General features: G+C 43.1%; 1 protein-coding gene across 1 annotated transcript in view; it reads left to right on the plus strand.

The window, feature by feature from the left end:
* PLEKHA8 (pleckstrin homology domain containing A8) overlaps positions 1-21390 on the plus strand; it is a 48883-nt gene extending 27493 nt beyond the window's left edge. Inside the window, exons 7-14 of the mRNA XM_056519907.1 lie at positions 778-938; positions 8933-9131; positions 11479-11564; positions 13547-13605; positions 15810-15940; positions 18014-18084; positions 18700-18761; positions 20622-21390. Of these exons, the coding sequence (XP_056375882.1) occupies positions 778-938; positions 8933-9131; positions 11479-11564; positions 13547-13605; positions 15810-15940; positions 18014-18084; positions 18700-18761; positions 20622-20819 (967 nt within the window). The 3' untranslated portion in view covers positions 20820-21390. The remainder of the gene's footprint in view (positions 1-777; positions 939-8932; positions 9132-11478; positions 11565-13546; positions 13606-15809; positions 15941-18013; positions 18085-18699; positions 18762-20621) is intronic.
* The last annotated feature ends 2004 nt before the right edge of the window (positions 21391-23394 follow it).

Raw genomic sequence — 23394 nt, forward strand, 5'->3', positions numbered from 1 at the left:
AATAATTTACATAACTGCCCCAGACATAAGTACATGCCAAGTTTCGCATAAATCTCACATTTAAATCCCTTTGCGTTATGTTTTGTTGTGAATGAGTGTTGTATGACTTAAAGGGGTACTCCACTGCCCCAGCGTTCAGAACATTTAGTTCTGAATGCTGGGTGCGGGCTTCAGGGAGTCATGACATCACAGCCACACCCCTCAGCCCACACCCTAAATGTTTTGAAAGCTGGGGCAGCAGAGTGCCCCTTTTAGCATATGTTGCTGGAGGTTCTTTTTAGCATATGTTGCTGGAGGAACAGTAAAAAGAAGTCCTACGTGCCTATATCAGTCCCCCGCAGCTTCTGTTACAATGCCTTCCGGTCCCCTGCCTGTTGCTATTTCCAAGATAAGCCTTCTGAGAAGGACATGCCTATTCAGCCAATCACTGACTGACATGGGACACCGCTGCAGCCAGTGATTGGCTAAGTGGGCAGGTCCTGCTGAAAAGACTAATCTTGGAAGTAGCAACAAGCAGTGATTAGCAGGGAACCGGAAGATTCTGGAATGGGAGCTGTAGAGGACCCAGGTCGGTGAGTATGTCTTGTGCTGTATTTTTAGCTCTCCCCTTGAAACATAGAAGATTTTTTTTATAATGGAATACCCCTATTGGTGTGGGGGATATGCTAGAACTAAAAGCGTTGTTTCCTGGAATATTTGTAGGAACTTTTTTTTTTTTATATTTGTTACTCACTCATTTATACATTTCCTGCTATATAATTCTTTTATATCCTTTAGGAAAATGGAGCTGAATAATAACCTTGAAAACGGCTCTTTTAAAGTGGAGACCAATCATTGCGACCATTCCCCGATTGAAAATATTCGTGTCCTTGGCATGGAAATTTCTGAGACTGTCCCTGTGTCTTCCAAGAAAAATGAAAATTCTAACGATTTAGGAGGTAAAAGAAATGTTAAATTGTGCTGACAGAATAGAAAATACATTTAATTGCATAGCACTATGAAAGAGCCAGAACTTTGCAACTACTACACAGGTTAATGTAATTAAAGCTGTTCACCCGCACTATAACCCAGTACAGTGGTCCCTCAAGTTACAATATTAATTGGTTCCGGGACGACCATTGTATGTTGAAACCATTGTATGTTGGGACCATAACTCTATGGAAACCTGGTAATTGGTTCTGAAGCCACCAAAATGTCATCCAAAAATAGGAAAAAGTGAGGATTAAAGAAAAATAAGTAGATAACTAATATAGATAAAGCAAATCCTTCCATATAAAAGTAATAAAGATCTGCTGGGAGCTGTAAATCACTGTTTATGTCAGTGTTTCCCAACCAGGTTGCCTCCAGCTGTTGCAAAACTACAACTCTCAGCATGCCCGGACAGCCGTTGGCTGTCCGGGCATGCTGGGAGTTGTAGTTTTGCAACAGCTGGAGGCACCCTGGTTGGGAAACAATGGTTTATGTAGAGGACAGGAGCTTCTTCAGGGTCCTATACAGTACACACAGAGTCCCAAATGGAGCCACCCTTACTTGGTGTCCAAAGGAGCAGCTAACCCTGGCACAGGTAAGGAGTAGTACAGAACTTGTAGTTCCTCCCTGTACTGTAGGGGGCGCTACCAGACACCAGTCAGTGCATGCACTTCAGTAATACAGGTGGTTTACCAGTAAAATATCCATTCTGATTGGTCAGTTCCTCCAGTTGTGACAGGTATCACAGATCTGGACTGTCTGTACATTGTATGTTGAGTCTGGTTTCAAGTTACAATGGTCCAGAAAAAAACATTGTATGTTGAAACTATTGTATGTTGAGGCCATTGTAAGTTGAGGGATCACTGTATATTGGTCAGTTTCTTTTTAATAGCTAAACCTTGGCAATAAAATTGAGTACACCCCTAAATATAAATGTCCAAATTGAGCCCAATTGGACATTTTTTCCCTCCCTGTTGTCATGTGACCAAAGTTACATGGCCTCAGGTGTGAATGAGCAGGTGTCTTAAATCTGGTGTTATTGCTCTCACACTCTGGCACTATGGCTTAGGCTATAAGAAGATTAGCAAGACCCTGAAGCTGTGCTGCTACATGGTGGGCTAGACAATACAGTGGTTTCACAGAAATGGTTCCACCTAGAACAGGCCATGGTTGTCCAGAGAAGTTGGGGAAATAGATGTATGATTGTTGCTGCAGAGGTTAAAGGGGTGGGGGGGGGAGGGGGTCACTCTGTCAGTGCTCAGACCATACACCACACACTATATGGCTGTTGTCCCTGATGAAGCACCAGAAATCCTGCAAACTGTTTTCTGAAGACAAGCACACTAAGGACATGGATTGCTGGAACCATGTCCTGTGGTCCGATAAGACCAAGATAAACTTATTTGGTTCAGATGGTGTTAAGTGTGTGTGAAGGCAACCAGATTAGGAGTACAAAGATTAGTGTGTCCGGCCTACACTCAAGTATGGGGGTGGAAATGTCATGGTCTGGGCCTGCACGAGTGCTGCTGGCACTGGGGAGAAAGAGTTCATAAAGGGAACCATGAATGCCAACATTGACTGTCACATATTGACGGAGAGCCCCTCCCTTCTGAGACTGGACCACAGGGCAGTGTTGTATTCCAAAATGATAACAACCCCAATCACGGCTGCAAGATAACCACTGCCTTGCTAAAGAAGCTGAGGGAAAAGGCGAACTGGTTAAGCATGTCTACAGACATGGGGCATCCTCAAACGGAAGCTAGGGGAGCACAAGGTCTCCAACATCCACCAGTTCCGTCATGTGGTCATGGAGGAGTAGAGGAATACTCCAGTAGCAACCTGTGAAGCTCTGCTGAACTCCATGCCCAGAAGGCTTAAAGGGGTACTCCGCCCCTAGACATCTTATCCCCAATCTAAAGGATAGGGGGATAAGATGTCTGATCGCGGGGGTCCCGTTGCTGGCACCACATTCATCAGGTGCACGGAGCGAACTTTGCTCCGTGCCTGATGACTTGCGAGGTGGCGCTGACGTCACAGCCACGCCCACTTTGTGACGTGCATTGAGAGGGTGTGGCCGTGACGCCGTGATGTGTGGCCTTCGGTGCAGCAGCAAGAATTCTAAACGACCGCTGGGTACTGCAGAGAGATCGCGGGGGGTCCTAGCGGCAGGCCCCACACTATCAGACCTTTTGGATAGGGGATAAGATATCTAGGGGCGGAGTACCCCTTTCCACTTAGGGGTGTACTCTTGTTGGCAAGGTTTAGACATTAATGGCTGTGTGTTGAGTTATTTTGGGGGGACACCGTATTAAACACTGTTATACAGGCCGTGCACTCACCACTTTACATTATAGCAGAGGGTCATTTCTTCAGTGTTGTCACATGAAAAGATATAACAAAATGTTTACAAAAATGTGAGGCGTGGACTGACTTATGTGAGATACGCTATGGCGTGCTGTAGCAGTATGTGGAAGCAAGATATCATAGACATTAGGCTCCTCCCACTAGTACTGGGAGAGGGGAAAACTGCTCCGAATGGAATGTGCACAAAAGGAAATGACCAAAATGGCCTGTGTTTTTAGGGGTTATGTAGTTTGTTACATAACAAACGCATTGTGCATAATTTGACTTATGCTCTGGTAAATACTTTTACCACATAGACCAAAAGGTTCCATAAACGCCTATGAGCTCAATAGATGCCTGGTTGTCATTTTGCCATCCTCAAGACATGTATACATTCGGTATTGTTTTATTTTTTGTTAAGCTTTGTAAGGCTGCATTCACATGTTGTTTTTGCAATACGGGTCCTGTATCCCGTTTCTGTACAAAAAACATATGTCTCCAAACCGGACCGAAACGTATGCAACCGTATATGCCTCCTCATGTTTTTAAACCTTATACGGTTTGAAAACAGATGTCCTTTCGCATACATTTTAATCCGTTTTCTTTGAAAAAAACTGATACGGTTTTATGTTTGTCAACATTTAAATAAAGTTCTTCTTCTTTTTATTGAATTTCCCCCCCAAAAATATGAAAAAAACGTATTTTGCAAACCGGATGTAACCGTACGAACTTACGGTTCAATCAATTTTAAAATAAACGTATACAGGTTGTATCCGGATTTTCACCGGGACACAAAACCATAGTAGACTACGGTTTTATGTACAGGTAAAAACCGCATAAACCTGTAAATGATGCAGAACGTACACAACCTGATGCTATGGTCAGCATGCGGTTTACAATGAAATGTCTATATTTACGGTTTGCAGTACGGTTCGATACGTTTTTTTCAATGAAACCGGATACAGGAACCATATTGCAAAAATGAGATTTGAATGCAGCCTTAGAAAGTGCAGCCTGCTGAACTACTATACAAAAAAAAAAAAAACATATGACCCTTGGAACATATAAGGGCATTTGGCTCGAGGTTGTCTGAAGCTGCAAAACTTCATCAGTACTTTGATGTTAAAAGGGTAATCCGGTGAAAAACTTTTTTCACTTATTTTTTTTTTTTTAAATCAACTGGTGCCAGAAAGTTTAACAGATTTGTAAATTACTTCTATTAAAAAATCTTAATCCTTCCTGTACTTAATAGCTGCTGAATACTACAAGCGCTGCGGAATCTGTAGGCGCTATATAAATAAATAAATAAATAATACAGTGGAAATTATTTTCTGTTTGAAACACAGAGCTGTCTACTGACATCATGAGCACAGTGCTCTCTGCTGACATCTCTGTCCATTTTAGGAACTGTCCAGAGTAAAAGGAAATCCCCATAGCAAATCTATGCTGTTCTGGACAGTTCCTAAAATGGACAGAGATGTCAGCAGAGAGCACTGTGGTCATGATGTCAGCAGACAGATCTGTGTTTCAAAAAGAAAATAATTTACGCTGTAGTATTCAGCAGCTAATAAGTACTGGAAGGATTAAGATTTTTTAATTGAAGTAATTTACAAATCTGTTTGACTTTCTGTCACCAGTTGATTTAAAAATAAAAAGTTTTCCGCTGGAGTACCCCTTTAACCTAGGGCATATGGATACGCCTTGACGTCCTGGTACTTAAGGACCCAGGGCGTATCATATCAATCAGCAGGCACCCTGCGCAAAAATGCCCAGGGGAGTTGTAGTTTTGCAACATCTGGAGGTCCACAGTTTGGAGATCACTGTGCACTGGTCTAAAAACTGTAGCTCTCCAAATGTTGCAAAACTGCAAATCCCAGCATGCCCAGACAGCAAACAGCTGTCTCGGCATGCTGGGAGTTGTAGTTGGGTACCTCCAGCTGTTGCATAACTACATCTCCCAGCATGCCCTTCAGTGATTAGTACATGCTGGGAGTTGTAGTTTTGCAACAGCTGGAGGCACACTGGTTGGAAAATACTGAGTTAGGTAACAGAACCTAACTGAAGGTTTTCCAACCAGTGTGCCTCCAGCTGTTGCAAAACTACAACTCTCAGCATGCACGGTCTGTCAATACATGCTGGGAGTTGTAGTTTTGAAACAGCTGGAGGTTTGCCCCCCCATGTGAATGTACAGGGTACATTCACACGGACAGCTTTACAGTAAATTTCCTGCTTCAAGTTTGGGCTGCAGCAAATTTATCGCCGCAGCGCAAACTCCTAGCGTGAAACTCACCTTAACTAGACAGTGCGAAAGTGCCCTAAAAACACTACACTACACTAACACATAATAAAGAGTAAAACACTACATATACACCCCCGTACACTGTCCCCCCCAATAAAAAATTAAAAACGTCTTGTACGGCAGTGTTTCCAAAACGGAGCCTCCAGCTGTTGCAAAACAACAACTCCCAGCATTTCTGGACAGCCACTGACTGTCCAGGCATGCTGGGAGTTTAGCAACAGCTGGAGGCACCCTGTTTGGGAATCACTGGTGTAGAATACCCCTATGTCCACCCCTATGCAATCCCTAATTCAGTCCTCAAATGCGCATGGCGCTCTCTCACTTCGGAGCCCTGTCGTATTTCAAGGAAACAGTTTAGGGCCACATATGGGGTATTTCCGTACTCGGGAGAAATTGCGCTACAAATTTTGGGGGTCTTTTTTTTCCTTTTACCGCTTGGGAAAAGGAAAAGTTGGGGGCTACAGCAGCCTGTTAGTGTAAAAAATAAAACATTTTTAAACTAACATGCTGGTGTTGCCCCATACTTTTTATTTTCACAAGCGGTACAAGGAAAAAACAACCCCTAAAATTTGTAAAGCAATTTCTCCTGAGTACGGAAATACCCCATATGTAAGCGTAAAATGCTCTGCGGGCGCACAACAAGGCTCAGGAATGAGCGCACACAATGTACATTTGAGGCCTAAATTGCACAGGGGTGGCTGATCTTACAGCGGTTCTGACAAACGCAAAAAAAATAAATACCCACATGTGACCCCATTTTGGAAACTACACCCCTCACGGAATGTGACATGGGGTATAGTGAGCCTGAACACCCCACAGGTGTTTGACGAATTTTCATTAAAGTTGGATGGGAAAATGAAAAAAAAAATAAAAAATTTCACTAAAATGCTGGTGTTACCCTAAATTTTTCATTTTCACAAGGGAAAATAGGAAAAAGCCCCCCCAAATTTGTAACCCCATCTCTTCTGAGTAAGAACATACCCCATATGTAAATTTAAAGTGCTCTGCGGGCAAACTACAATGCTCAGAAGAGAAGGAGCGCCATTGGGATTTTGAAGAGAAAATTTGTCCGGAATTGAAGGCCACATGTGTTTACAAAGCCCCCATAGTGCCAGAACAATGGACCCCCGACACATGTGAACCCATTTTGGAAACTAGACCCCTCATGTAATGTAATAAGGGGTACAGTGAGAATTTACGCCCCACAGGTGTCTGACAGATTTTTGGAACAGTGGTCCGTAAAAATGAAAAATTAAATTTTTAATTTGCACAGCCCACTGTTCCAAAGATCTGTAAAACGCCAGTGGGGTGTAAATACTGCACCCCTTATTAAATTCTGTGAGGGGTGTAGTTTCCAAAATGGGGTCACATGTGGGGGAGTCCATTGTTCTGGCACCACGGGGGGGCTTTGTAAACGCACATGGCCCCTGACTACCATTCCAAACAAATTCTCTTTCCAAAAGCTCAAAGGCGCTCCTCCTCTTCTGAGCATTGTAGTTCGCCAGCAGAGCATTTTACGTCCTAAAATGGGGTATTTCCATACTAAGAAGAAATGGGGTTACAAATTTTGGGGGTAATTTTCTCCTATTACCCCTTGTAAAAATGTAAAATTTAGGGGAAAAACTGCAAAAAATTTTTTTTTCATTTACACTTCCAACTTTAACGAAAAGTCGTCAAACACCTGTGGGGTGTAAGGCTCAGCGGACCCCTTGTTACGTTCCTTGAGGGGTGTAGTTTCCAAAAATAGTATGCCATGTGGGTATTTTTTGCTGTTCTGGCACCACAGGGGCTTCCTAAATGTGACATGCCCCCAAAAAAACATTTCAGCAAAAGTTGCTTTCAAAAAGCCAAATGTGACTCCTTCTCTTCTGAGCATTGTAATTCGCCCGCAAAGCATTTTACGTCCTAACATGGGGTATTTCCATACTCAGAAGAGATGGGGTTACAAATTTGGGGGGGCATTTTTTCCCATTACCCTTTATAAAAAGTGGTAAATTTGGGGGGAAAACTGCACTTTAGTGTGAATTTTTTTCCCATTTACACATCCAATTTTAACGAAAAGTTGTCAAACACCTGTGGGGTGTTAAGGCTAACTGGACCTCTTGTTACTTGCCTTGAGGGGTGTAGTTTCCAAAATGGTATGCCATGTAGGGTTTTCTGCTGTTCTGGCACCATAGGGGCTTTCTAAATGTGACATGCCCCCCAAAAACCATTTCAGAAAAATTCACTCTCCAAAATCCCATTGTCGCTCCTTCCCTTCTGAGCCCTCTACTGCGCCCGCCGAACACTTGACATACACATATGAGGTATTTCCTTACTCGAGAGAAATTGGGTTACAAATTTTGGGGGCTTTTTCTCCTATTACCCCTGTAAAAATTCAAAAACTGGGTCTACAAGAACATGCGAGTGTAAAAAATGAAGATTTTGAATTTTCTCCTTCACTTTGCTGCTATTCCTGTGAAACACCTAAAGGGTTAACACACTTACTGAATGTCATTTTGAATACTTTGAGGGGTGCAGTTTTTATAATGGGGTCATTTGTGGGGTATTTCTAATATGAAGGCCCTTCAAATCCACTTAAAAACTGAACTGGTCCCTGAAAAATTCCGATTTTGAAAATTTTGTGAAAAATTTGAAAATTGCTGCTGAACTTTGAAGCCCTCTGACGTCTTCCAAATATAAAAACATATCAACTTTATGATGCAAATATAAAGTAGACATATTGTATATGTGAATCCATGTATAATTTATTTGTAATATCCATTTTCCTTATAAGCAGAGAGCTTCAAAGTAAAAAAAAAAATTCAAAATTTACAATTTTTTCATGAAATTTTGGAATTTTTCACCAAGAAATGATACAAGTATCAACAAAATTTTACCACTTACATAAAGTAGAATATGTCACGGAAAAACAATCTCGGAATCAGAATGAAAGGTAAAAGCATTCCAGAGTTATTAATGCTTGAAGTGACAGTGGTCAGATGTTCAAAAAATGGCAGTATATTTGGGCTGGGTCCTTAAGGGGTTAAAGGGGTACTCCACTGCTCAGCGTTTGGAACAAACTGCTCAGAACACTGGAGCCGACGCCTGGAGCTTGTGATGTCATAGCCCCACCCCCTCATGTCACACCCCGCCCCCTTAATGCAAGAATATGGGAGTGGGTGTGACAGCCGTTATGCCCCCTCCCATAGACTTGCATTGAGGGGAGCATGACATCATGAGGGGGTGGGGCTTTGACGTCAAGAGCTCCCGACTCTGTGTTCCAAACGCTGAGCAGCGGAGTACCCCTTTAACAATTGCTGGTCGTTTTTTTTCTTGCAGAAGCTGAAGGTGATCTACACTCAATTCCACCAGCTACAGAGAATCAGGCTGACTGTGATCTACAAGACAAAGTAAATGACACTCTGACACATACAGTGACTGGCACTTTGCATCAAGATGAAGGAGGAGGGAATGTGGATGAAGGATCGGGCAGTAGTAAAGATTTGCCCGAAACATTTTTCAGCATGATGACTCACAGGTATAAATGCTTTATTATGTTCAGCATTTTAAGATAACACTTTGATGTAATGATTAAGTACTAAATATATTGTTTGTATAGTTCTTTTGTTGGATATGTTACCAATAAAGTGGCCTTAGACATTAGGCAGCCATTGGCCGAACCCTTTGATTTCATTGGGACCCGCTGACCATGTGATATGTATAGAGGCCATCCACCCTTCCCCTGACAGCAGATATCAGAGGACAGAAAGATCAGGCATGTAAGAATTCAACATGCCCAATCTGCTATTCTCAAAATAACACATTCCCTTGGTGGATCATTCTGCAAAGAAAAACATAGTCTACAAATATTTTCTTTTAAGTAAAAAAAAAAAAAATAGGTATACTGACAAACAGAGGCCAAAATGACACTGTTGGCCTTTATCAAGTGAATAACTTCATTCAGTGTATGCATTGGGAACTTCCCAGCAAATACACCAAGCATGTTCTCAAAGCATGATGGGGAGATATATCAAAACTGTGTAGAGGAAATGGTGCAGTTGCCCAGAGCAACCAATCAGATTGCTTCTTTCATTTTTCAAAGGCCTTTTTTAAGATTAAACCCTTAACGACGCAGGACGTAAATGTACGTCCTGGTGCGGTGGTACTTAACGCACCAGGATGTACATTTACATCCTATACATGACCGCGAGCATCGTAACGATGCTCGGGTCATGCGCGGCAGGTCCGTCATTAACCCCTCAGATGCCGTGATCAATACAGATCACGGCATCTGCAGCGATGCGGTGACTAAAATGGATGATCGGATCGCCCGCAGCACTGCCTCAGAGATCTGATCATCCAGAACGGCAGCCGGAGGTCCCCTCCGCTGCCTTCCATGGGTCTTCTGCTCTGGTCTGAGATCGAGTAGACCAGAGTAGAAGATGACCGATAACACTGATCAGTGCTATTCCCTATGCATAGCACTGAACAGTATTAGCAGTCAAATGATTGCTATAAATAGTCCCCTTTAAGTGTACCAATAAAAGTAAAAAAAAAATAAAAATCCCCTCCCCCAATAAAAATGTAAATTGTCAGTTTTCCTCATTTTACCCCCAAAAAGTGTGGGATAGAGGGGTTTTAAATGTAGTTTTTTAGTTTTTTTAAGCAATATAATAATAGAAAAGTATGTAATCATGGGTATCATTTTAATCGTATTGACCCACAGAATAAAGTAAACATGTCTATTTTACCGTAAAGTGTAGAGCATTAAAACTAAACCTTCCAAAATTTGCTAAATTGTGGTTTTCTTATCAATTTCCCCACACAAAAAGTATATTTTTTTTGGTTGCCCCATACATTTTATGGTAAAATGAGTGATGTCATTACAAAGGACAACTGGTCACGCAAAAAACAAGCCCTCATATGGGTCTGTGGATGAAAATATATATAGTTGCTATGGGCATCTGCACCACTCTTCCTCTTCACAGGTTTTCAGAAGTGCGGACACTTTAGCATCCATATTATTGCCACAATGCCCAGGCTTTTAGCTTCTACTGAACGTCCAGTTTATGTAGATATTAAACCAAAGAAAAATTTTTGTTTTCTGTGTTAAAGGGTACCTATCATCAAAAAAAACTTTGATATATTATAGATTAATGTATGCAGAATAACTTTCCAATAGCATGTTATTAAAAAATATGCTTCTTTCTATTTAATTTTACAATTTGAAAAAATGACCACTAGGGGTCTCCCTACCAGTCCTTTTTTATAGATTTCAGATTCATGCTGGAGTCCTAAATCTCAGACTGCAGCCGGGACACAGACAAACTCCCTGGCAGGGAGCAGTGCTGAGTTTGTCTGTGTCCCGGCTGCAGCAATGAGTCTGAAATCTATAAATAAAAAGGACTGGTAGGGAGACCCCTAGTGGTCATTTTTCAAAGTGGAAAATTAAATAGAAAGAAGCCTATTTTTTAATAACATGCAATTGTAAAGTTATTCTGCATACATTAATCTATAATATATCAAAAGTTTTTTTGATGAAAGGTACCCTTTAAAATGTCTATCAAGGTACTTTGCTTAGATACAACAGATAAATGTTTGCCGATTCTGGAAAAGTTGGACTCTGAGTAGCAACAAGTAGGGTTTTTTTCTTGTGTGTTTTTTTGAATTTTTTTTTATTCTTTTTATCAAAATGAACTAAGGCTAAATTCAAATCCCTGAGGCTTCTGATAAGATTAGTTAGATAGTGAACCCTTATCTGGATTCAGAAAACAAAATAATTAAGTATTCTGTCCATTTTAAATCAGATTGATCCAATATATAAATGCAAGTAGGGAACCATGTGTGATAAAGGAACATTTGCCCTTTTTTTTTTTTCCCTCCAGGTTCAGTGATCTTGTATATGAAGATGAAGATGGTATACCCACAGAATATTTCCTGGACTCCTGCTATGCTATAGTCCCAGTTTTGGGTATGTATTCATTATGTAGCTTATTGTGTTACTTAAAGGGGTACTCAGGCACTTAGACATCTTATCCCCTATCCAAAGGATAGGGGATAAGATGCCTGATCCCGGGGGTACCGCCGATGGGGACCCCCGTCATCTTACACGCCGCACCCCATAGGCTTGCATTGAGGGGGGTGGAGCGTGACGTCACACGGGGCGGAGCCTTGACGTCACAACGCTCCAGCCCCGTGATCGGCAGTAATCAGACCCGTAGCGAACACGCTCCGGGGACTGATTTTAACGGGGTGCAGCGTGCAAGATCACGGGGGTCCCCAGCGGAGGGACCCCCCGCGATCAGGCATCTTATCCCCTATCCTTTAGATAGGGGATAAGATGTCTAAGCACCAGAGTACCCCTTTAAGCAATTAGGGCTTGTTTACATGGACATGCATAAAGGGGTATTCCGCCCCTAGACATCTTATCCCCTATCTAAACAATAGAGCATAAGATGTCTGATCGTGGGAGTCCTGCCGCTGGTGACCCCCACGATCTCGGCTGCTGCACCCCAGACATTTGGTGCACCGACTTCGCTCCGACCTGTAAGACTGGCGATGTGGGGCTGAGGCTCGTGACGTCATGGCCACGCCTGCTCGAGATGTCACAGCCACGCCCCCTCAATGCAAGTCTATGGGAGGGGGCGTGGCGGATGCCACGCCCCCTCCAATAGACTTACATTGAGGGGGCGTGGCCATGATGTCACGAGCCTCCAGCGCTGCACCTGACGCTCTAAACGAATGCCGGGTCCAGCAGGGAGATCGCGGGGATCCCCAGCGGCGGGACTCCCTGTGATCAGACATCTTATCCCCTATCCTTTGGATAGGGGATAAGATGTCTAGGGGCGGAGTACCCCTTTAAGGTCCTCTTACCGTTTCAGTAATGGACAAATGTAGAAAAAGCTTCACTCATTGTTCATTGCTTACTTGGTGACCGACACTATAATTGCACAATGTTTAGTAGTAAATAAAGTATTGACATCTCATTCCCCCCAACACCACACAGCCAATATGTACCTGCTATGCTGTATCCAATCTTGTTTACATGAGGCGTGTAGCATAAATCCTTTATATTCAAACATTGCTATAAATGCAGTAGTGCATGGCATTGTTTGTGTATAAATATTCTTATTTAAATCATACACTGTTAGAATAAATCTGAACTCCCATTATTGTAGGGAATTTAGATAAGGCTCATTTCACACATGGTGCACCTTAGACGCTTATTTTGAAATATGATGGGTTAATTATGGGTTGTGGATATAGTATGTTTAGCATATACACTGATGTGGTGTGAACAAAGCCAAAAGATCAGTATATTCATAGATGTTTTACTTCATTTATTGAAATAAAGATTGTTTGTTTGTTTGTTTATAGTTGTGAGTGCCAAACAACTTGATGGGGGGTGTTAATGGGGTACTCCGGTGGAAATTTATTTTTTTTTTTTTTTTTTTTAAATCAACTGGTGCTAGAAAGTTAAAACAGATTTGTAAATTACTCCTATAAAAAAATCTTAATCCTTCCAGTACTTATTAGCTGCTTTATACTACAGAAGACATTATTTCCTTTTTGGAACACAGAGCTCTCTGCTGACATCACGAGCACAGTGCTCTCAGCTGACATCTCTGTCCATTTTAGGAACTGACCAGAGCAGCATATGTTTGCTATGGGGATTTTATCCTACTCTGGACAGTTCCTAAAATGGACAGAGATGTCAGCAGAGAGCACTGTGCTCGTGATTCAGCTGAGAGGTCTGTGTTCCAAAAAGAAAATAATTTCTTCTGTAGTATTCAGCAGCTAATAAGTACTTTTTTTTATAGAAGTAATTTACAAATCTGTTTAACTTTCTGGCACCAGTTGATAAAAAAATAAAAAAAAATAAAAAGTTTTCCACTGGAGTACGCCTTTTAAATGCATAAGATAAAAGCATTGAAAACATATTTCTCTCCATAGACAAGCTTGGGCCAACTGTGTTTGCACCTGTGAAAATGGATTTTGTTGGCAACATAAAGGTAAGTTAGAAATAAATCCTCTGACTTCAGTCTATTTATGCTAATACATCCATATCTGCTGTAGATGTGTACATAGATTCACCCATATTTATTCCATTATTTATTCTATGGCTGATGACTAGCGCTTGCAATATCATCCTCCAGTCTTACACTCTATGCACTTTAAACATTTAGACATTGGCTGGTGACTGGTTAACCCTCCTTTTATGTTATATATGTTATTTATAAAACATGGCTGGATCATTTAATAAATAAGGCACTTTCCGTCGCCACCTTCCTCATAGTCTGTAAGCTCTCACGAGCAGGGCCTTACTCCTCTTGTTTGAATATTTCGTGTGTAATATTTTAATGGCTGAAACTTCAATTTATTTGTACCCTCAAAATTGTAAAGTTTTGTGTAATTTGTTGGCGCTATCCAAAAAATAAAAGAAAACTATTATAATTATTATTATAACTGTTGGACACTAGATGGCAATAACAGAGGTTTAACTCTAGGGTGCAGCCCGACATTAGAATTCCTTTTATACATCTACTTTTCTTTTTATGGGACAATGGATGACTTCAAAAACAGGTGGACTCCAGCTTGGTGCAGATCTAATAGCCGTCTTTATTCACATGAAGCTACATGGATCACAGGTACAAGGCAGGATGTGACGCGTTTCGGCCAGGTGCTGGCCTTACCCATGAGTAAGGCCAGCACTTGGCCGAAACGTGTCACATCCTGCCGTGTACCTGTGATCCATGTAGCTTCATGTGAATAAAGACGATCACAGGTACAAGGCAGGATGTGACGCGTTTCGGCCAGGTGCTGACCTTATCCATGAGTAAGGCCAGCACTTGGCCGAAACGCGTCACATCCTGCCTTGTACCTGTGATCCATGTAGCTTCATGTGAATAAAGACTGCTATTAGATCTGCACCGAGCTGGAGTCCTCCTGTTTTTGCTATTACAATTTGGGTGCAGTCCGCGCCTCTCTCCGTGCTCAGTCCTGGAGTGAGCTGATATATTCTTCTATTGCTACAATGGATGACTTCAGTATGAGGTGCAGCTTCTCATAAAGACAACCTACTCTGCCTGTGAAGAACATGCAGCACTCTCAGAATTGCTGTTTGTTCATAATATTGTCCAGCTTCCCATCAAAAATCAAAGGCCTATCCTAAACCTAGGTCATCAATGCTAAATTCTCAAAAAGGTAATCTGACAGGAGCATCAAGCGCATTAAACTGCTTAAACGGGTTAATTCCGACGCAGTTTACACCTGTCAGATCCGTCACACCATTGCTCAGTTAAAGGAGTAGTCCAGTGGTGACTCAGTGGTTTACAACTTATCCCCTATCTTAAGGATAGGGGATAAGTTGCAGATCGCGGGGGGTCCGACCCCTGGGGCCCCCCGCGATCTCCTGTACGGAGCCCCGACAGCCCGCGGGAAGGGGGCGTGTTGACCTCCGCACGAAGCGGCGGCCGACACGCCCCCTCAATACAACTCTATGGCAGAGCCGAAGCGCTGCCTTCGGCAATCTCCGGCTCTGCCATTGAGATGTATTGAGGGGGCGTGTCGGCCGCCGCCTCGTGCGGGGGTCGACACCCGCTATCTCGACGGAGATCCGGGGCCCCGTACAGAGAGATCGCAGGGGGCCCCAGCGGTCGGACCCCCCGCGATCTCAAACTTATCCCCTATCCTTAGGATAGGGGATAAGTTTTTCACCACTGGACTACCCCTTTAAGGACACTATGGCCCAGATTTATGGCCCTGTGTGAGAGAAAAAGTGGAGAGATTTTCCCACAGCAACCAATCACCGCTCAGCTAACGAGCTCTGGTAAAGTGAAAGCAGAGCTGTGATTGGTTGCTGTGAGGAAAATCTCGCCGCTTTTTCTCTCACACAGTTAGATAAATCTGGGCCTATATGTATTTCCCAGCCCCTTGGTTTACCCTTCTGCCAGTCTGCAGCGGCCCTGTGATACACTCCCTTCAGAAATAGTGATAGCCCTCTCTTCACATTCCAACGATAAATAGATACATAAATAGATGATGAAAAAAATGCTACTTTTTATACCTATTTTACTCTCCTTTCTTGTTTTCAGTTTACAATGTGTAAACTTACTCTTAGGTCAGGGTCACAATCTGTGAAAAAGCTGCTGCAGTTTTTTCTGATGTGTGAACACTTCTTCCTCGGGTCTGACCAGGTTTTATTTTGCCGTTTCAGAAAATAAATCAGAAATTCATAACCAATAAGGAAGAATTGACAACCCTTCAGAAGATCGTTCTCCATGAAGTAAACAATAACCTGTCACAAGTTCGTAATTCTGCAACTGAGGCCCTTCTGTGGCTGAAAAGGTGATGGCAATGTGTGGGGCTTATCGGATATACCACTGACTGGGATTTTCTAGATTCGGCAACTGTGAGGGGCATTTATCGAAACTGAACTTGCTTTTTGTTCAGTTTAGATTAAAAAAAAGTTGTGGGAAAAGTGGCGGCCGTGCCGGACTTTGATGAATGCCCGCTGAACTGCTCTGAATAAGTGTCGCAGAGCAGTGGCAGGCCATGCAAATATTGTATTAAAAGTCGCACAGACCTTAATACAGCTGTCGCATAGAGATATATAGGTTTAATTGCTCTGTTATATGTTCTAAATCTAGTCCGTGTTGACATTTGTGTCCATTTTCACCAGGGGGGGGGGGGGGCTCTTCTCCGCGCTTCGGGCCTGGCCCCGGACTAATGACGTTGCCTTGACGACGACGCACAGGGATGTTCATGTGCAATGTCCCTGTGCGTCATCATCAAGGAAATGTCACTAGTCCGGGGCAGGCGCGGAGAAGAGGCCCCCCCCCCCCCGGTGAAAATGGACAGTCCGCAACGACTAATCCTCCCCACCGGATGGTCCCTGCAGCATAGATGGCCCAGACCAGTTCACCCTAACTTCCCGCCGAGGGGAGGTGATTTCAAAACAAAAGTGGGGGGGGGGGGGGGTCTGGATGATGACGAAGGCCGCAGTGGTCTTCAACCTGCGGACCTCCAGAGGTTTCAAAACTACAACACCCAGCATGCCCGGACAGCCGATGGCTGTCCGGGCATGCTGGGAGTTGTAGTTTTGCAACCTCTGGAGGTCCGCAGGTTGAAGACCACTGATGAAGGGATTGACAGGCGGTGATGATGATGACGGGGGTCTGGATGTTTGCATGGGGGGGATGATGTATTTCCCACCCTAGGCTTATAGTCGAGTCAATAACTTTTCCTGGGTTTTTGGGGTAAAATTAGGGGCCTCCGCTTATATTCGGGTCGGCTTATACTCGAGTATATACGGTAAGTTCCATGAGACTGCAGCTGTATGAAAATACAGAGTTGATAACTTGGAGAACTCTATAATGGTGGTGTAAAAAAACTGTGCTGATGGCAGATTCAGAGTACAGTTCCATTTATCACGTGGAATTAAGATGTTTTAAGATTATGTACATAAACCTCTTTTTAATCTATAAAAAAAAAAATACATTAGCTTCCGCTGATTGACTTCCCATTGGCTGCCAGGACCAGTAGGAACCGTAACTATCCATGGATGTCATATTGGTTCTTTAATACAGGGTTGGAAGCCCATTCTTAGAGCTAAACTACTTGGAGTGGGGTTTGTCTAATTAAATACAGGACATGTATGTGGCAATACACCAGTCCAGGTAGTGATCCATTTAGGTGTAAAGATTGCACCCCTGATGATGCATCTTGAAGAGATAGGTGGCAGAAAAATGCTGGGTGATAAGAGCAATTGATCAATCCATAGAAAGAGGCAGAGTTATTTTAGGCAGTACTGACAGTGAGAGAGTTTTATCTTTCTGACTTTTACCACTACTCTAGCTTTTTACCTATAATAGCCTAAAAGGGAATTTTTTCAAGTGAGCCCAATTTTATTGTATGTTAAAGGGTATTCTGGTGGAAAACTTTATTTTTTATTTTTTTAAATCTTAGTCCTTCCAGTACTTATTAGCTGCTAAATACTACCGAGGAAATTATTTTCTTTTTGGAACACAGTGCTCTCTGCTGACATCTCTGTCCATTTTAAGAACTGTCCAGAGTAGGAGACAATCCCCATAGCAAACATATGCTGCTCTGGACAGTTCCTAAAATGGACAGAGATGTCAGCAGAGAGCACTGTGGTCATGATGTCAGCAGAGAGCAGAGAATCTCCTCTGTAGTATTCAGCTGCTAATAAGTACTGAAAGGTTTTAGATTTTTTTATAGAAGTCATTTACAAATCTGTATAACTTTCTGGCACCAGTTGATTTAAATAAAAATAAAAAGCAGTGACTGTGTTACTATATCAATGAATACCCATAATATTAGTGAATGAACCACAAGCACAAATACTCACAACACAAATTCCTAACTTAATTTTTTATTCTTTCTTTTCTTTAACCGCAGAGGTTTGAAGTTTCTGTTTCAATTTCTGACTGAAGTGAGAGGTGGTGAAAAGAACGTTCAGACAGCATTAAGTAAGTGGGAAACCTTTACACTGTGTTAAATGATTTTGAAGGCTATCATGGAGCAGAGCAAGGCTGGAATGGAGGTCTATCCTGCTTTTGTCTCCGACGCAGTGATAGCTATAGACCGGTCTGGATATCATGTGTCCAAGCCCTGAGAGGCCTTCACTACCGAACAATGATCCTTCTTCCAGGATTATGATGTGTTGTGGCATCATGAATGGGAGCTGGACGCCTCTAGTGTATAACCCCAGCACATCTGGGACATCCAAGTCGGCAATAGCAAATGGAGCTGCCAGCTGCTAATATTGATGATTTGTGTGTCCAGCTGCTTTCAGCGTGGCAGAACATTCCTTAAACAAGCATTAGTAACCTCACTTACATGCCAAGACATGTAAGTGTGGTTCTTTCTGCATGTGGCATTCATATTCGTGTACTTTTTACATTCTATGTCCTTGTACCTTGCAGCCTGTGTAATTTTTTAGCAAGTGTAAAGTGTCTTTGACAGCTTAACCCCTTAAGGACTCGGAATGCAGGGCGTATCCATACGCCCTGTGTCCTGAAGAGGTTAACCATCATCTGATCAAACACTAACAACATGTAATGGTATAACTCATCTCTTTTCAGGTAATGCATATGGAAAAACATTACGCCAGTATCATGGCTGGGTGGTTAGAGGTGTATTTGCAGTGAGTATTTAATCTGTATGTTAATCCCTTTTCTAACACCCCATTTCACTATCTATATTCTGAAATGACAAAGCCTGGCATTAACCCATGACTTTTTCATTGCCAGCTAGCTTAGCAGGCTGATCGGTGCTGCCCTTATGTCGTCCGTTCATCGATCTGCTTCTCCAGGACGCTTTAGCAGGCAAATGCATTGAACAGTGTTTCCAATCAAATGCTGCATAGAATAGTCTCCTATGTGTTATTAAATGTGAATAAGCATTTCCATTTCCATCTTCCAATTTTACAAAAGCTATATTGAAAAAAAGTGGGCGGGGCAATGCATCTTCAGTTTCGGCCCAAAATTTCCCTTTCGGTGCATCCCTAATAATAACTCTTTATTTATATAGCGCACACAGATTCCGCAGCGCTGTACACTCAAATAGCTTAAACTCCCTCAATGTATTTGCAGCTACAACTTCTAAAGGAAGACTATTTTGTGCATCCATACCATCTCAGTATTGGGTCCCCCTGTATCAATAGCCCCCTCCCTGCTGTATTATTGTTAGCTTCCAATCCCCCCCCCCCCCCCCCCAAATAAAAACCAAACAAACAAGTTTCACCTCCCACAGGCTACATAAAATAACGTAGCGGGCCAAATTCAGAACACGGGCCTTAAGTTTCACACATGTAGATGAATGGATCAGTTCTGAACAAATGCCAAAAACAGATGTGAACCCAAGAGGATGCGTTACTGTCTTTGGCCTATAGGTGGCAGCAAATACCTTTTTATGCTTTTGTACTTTTTCCTGAGTGGGCTTGTTCTAAAGCCTCTGTTGTTGTTTTTTGTTTGTCTTTTTTTTATACTTCTTTATACCCTGTGTAATTCTGCCATCTATATAAAAAGAACATGCTCATGATATCAGCGACCATTATCGGCGGGTCGCTTCATGCACAGCGGGTCCTGGTTGATATTCGCAGGTAGGACTCGCTGTGCATAAAGCGATCGCAGCTCCTGTGGTCACTTCATGTACAAGACGTAAATGTATGTCCTGGTGTGTTAAGTACCAGGCTGTCAGGACCTACATTCATGTTCCATTATGGGGTTAGGGAACATTTATGCAGAAATATAGAAAATTCTGAAGGGTTCACAAACTACAAGCACAACTGTAACTTTGTTACTGGTTATAATGACCATGTTCTTCTTTTCACTTGTGTATACTTAGGGGCCTTATTGTAGGAATAACCTTTTAGTATAGGGTGTCACACTGCAGAAACCAGACAGCGGAGATACAGTTGTAAACCATGTGGCTTGTAAGCTGTTTTCCTGCAAAATTGCAGCAGGTTAACAGTTCGCAAAATCTTGTAGCCATCTACACAGACATGCTTTTCTGTACAGTATTCATCGGCATTGGAACAGCATCTTAGCTGCTCCTTCTCCACTTTGAGAACCCTAAAGGCCCATTCACACAGCGAAATTACAGAGCAGAATCCAGCTGAAAAATTCCATTTGGAAATTCAGGTGCAGCAGCCTTCCATTGTTTGCAACGGGATGCTGTAGCACTGTGCACATTTCCGTAATGGAAAAATCTGCCTCAGAAATTAAAAGTCCAGAATCCGCTCGGACATGCATTGCCATCAATGGTCCTCCCTCCTGAATCAGTCAGCACCTGCTGCCCACGGAATGTCTGCCCAGAGTTTTTTTAGGTGGATATTTCGCCCTGTGAATGCGTCCTAAGGCTGTTGTCACACACGGTGTCAACAGAAAAACCAAATTACATTACAGCTGACAAGTGGAATGTTTACTCTTTGCTGTCATCCATTCTCAAAGTTAACTTTGGGAACACACCACTTACCTACTAATGTTTTGCACGTTTCTTGCAGCTGGCCTTGAGGGCAGCCCCAACATATGAGGGATTTGTGGCTGCACTGTCTGTTAAAGAAGGAGAAGAGAAAGATGAAGCCTTCCCTGACGCTATGATGAGGGATCTGAACATTTACCTGCCAGCTATGGAGAAGCAACTAAATATTTTGGACACTTTGTATGAGGAGCATGGTCTAGAATCGGATGAAGTTGTATGACCAGTCACATTGTAGTACAGTTCAGGGATTTGACCCAAAGCACTAAATGGGAGGTGAATGGACTGTATTTTGGGCACATTATATCTGTGGGGATAGATGTGGCCTCCAGCGTTCACTCTTCTGTAATTCACAATCAAGTTTTGTATCTCCGAATCCTGAACACAACCACAGTGACCATTGGGCTCCTGGATCTGTTCATTGTAATCTTGAAAAGTTTTTATTTATAGATTTACCTATAACTGACGGGACACGGCTTTTATAATGACATTTTAAGTACATAGAAATGCTTGTGTATTAGGTCACAGATTGACTTGATCCTTTGGGAACAGGGTGCAAATTGCAGCCCATCTGAAGAGACGACTCCCATGATCCTCTGCCACCTGCAAGTTTTACTTTAGCTTGCCTACCTCTGCTGGAAACTTGTGTCATGGGATAGGACTCCTATGTTCTTCTATGTAATCACAATTCTCAGGACGCTTTGTCTCCAGCTTTTATGGCTATGGCGTGGGGCTATAGTTCTTTGCTTTATGAAGTGTATTTCATAAATTGTAAAAATACAATTTTAAATTGCTATCCTGTCTTCTGTTATTTTCTGTATTTTCTCTTTGTTGTCCTTTTACATTTATTTTAATGGGTTGTTGCAGCATTACCTTTCTTCATTGAAGTGAACCCATCAGGTCCGGCTACATAAACTGCCGATGATAGTTGAAGCTCCTGATGGACAATGGGGACTGAAAGGGAAATGCCGTGGCACCCTTTGAAATAGACATGCTTGTGCATCTCTCCTCTCTAAGGGTATGTTCAGACTACGGATTTGTAGCTGAATCTCCGCTCACGGAATTCAGCGAGCGGAGATTCAGTCTGGCAGCCAGCGGCGGTAGGACCACGCAGCACTGCGCTGTCACCATTGACGGCTATGCAGTGCTCGCGGACTTCCACGCAAAGAATGAACATGTTCTTTTTTTGCGCGGAACAATTTCAGCGGCGGAATTGACCGCCGCTGAAATTCTGCAATGAGAACGGCTCTCACGGAAGACCCATTCACACAGATACTAATGTTCACTGTGCGGAATTTCACGGGAATTCTGCAGTGTGAACATACCCTTATAGAATGGGGTCCTGAGCAGGGATGCCCCTCCATATGACATTCATAAGTAGACATATGGAAAGGCATTGCTCTGATGAGTGGATGTTATCTTAAAGGGGTACTCCGCACCTAGACATCTTATCCCCTATCCAAAGGATAGGGGATAAGATGTCTGATTGCAGGGGTCCCGTTTCTGGGGAACCCCATAATCTCCCTGCTGCACCCGGCGTTCATTTAGAGCGTCTGATGCAGCGCCGGAGGCTTGTGGCGTCACAGCCACGCCCCGCTCGTGACTGCACAGCCACGCCCCCTCAAAGCAAGTCTTTGGGAGGGGGCGTGACTGCTCTCATAGACTTGCATTGAGGGGGCGTGGCTGTGATGTCACGAGCGGGCAGTGGCTGTGACGCCATGAGCCTCCGCCCCGTATCGCCAGTCCCCAGTGGTGGGACCCCCGCGATCAGACATCTTATCAGTACCCCTTTTAAGGCAGTTATGTTGAGTGCTGCTTTATATTACACTAGTTGAGTACCCGGCGTTGCCCGGTTTTTCCTTCCTAATCCTTTTTGGGGAGGAAAATAAACAAAGGAGGAAGCTTTTGACTTTATATGCAGTCCTCATATATTGTTGTCATATCCCAACCCCACATCCCGTCCTCCTATCCCGTCCTCCTATCCCGTCCTCCTATCCCGTTCTCCTATCCAGTCCTCCTATCCAGTCCTCCTATCCCGTCCTCCTATCTCGACCTCCTATCCCGTCCTCCAATCCCGACCTCCTATCCCGACCTCCTATCCCGACCTCCTATCCCGACCTCCTATCCCGACCTCCTATCCCGACCTCCTATCCCGACCTCCTATCCAGACCTCCTATCCAGACCTCCTATCCAGACCTCCTATCCAGACCTCCTATCCAGACCTCCTATCCAGACCTCCTATCCCGTCCTCCTATCCCGACCTCCTTTCCCATCCTCATATCTCGGCCTCCTATCCCAACTTCCTATCCAGACCTCCTATCCCGTCCTCCTATCTTGTCCTCCTATCCCGACCTCCTATCCCGATCTCCCATCCCGTCCTCATATCCTGACCCCTAATATGTGTACCATATAATGAAATATCTCCAGCCATAGGCAAGTTATGTGGGAACAGACATTTCCCATTAATTTGCATGGGACTTTAAAAAAAAAAAAAAAAAACCCTGTCCCTCACAAATGGGGGTAGTTAAGGGTTAAATTAACTATCCTATATTTTAAGTGGACATATAAGTAACATGTGACCAAGTATTATCAAAATATCTCCAGCCGTTTGGAAGTTATGCAGTAACATATATTTCCCATTGACATGCATGGGACTTTAAACATAAGCCCCGCCCCTGGCAAATGGGGGTGAGTAAGGGTTAAATCACCGATCCTATGTTTGTTGTTGACATATAAGTAACATGTGTGCCAAGTTTCATGTTAATATCTTTAGCCGTTTGAAAGTTTTTGTGGAACAT

The sequence above is a fragment of the Hyla sarda genome, chromosome 5, assembly GCF_029499605.1.
Source record: "Hyla sarda isolate aHylSar1 chromosome 5, aHylSar1.hap1, whole genome shotgun sequence".
In the NCBI taxonomy this organism is placed as follows: domain Eukaryota; kingdom Metazoa; phylum Chordata; class Amphibia; order Anura; family Hylidae; genus Hyla; species Hyla sarda.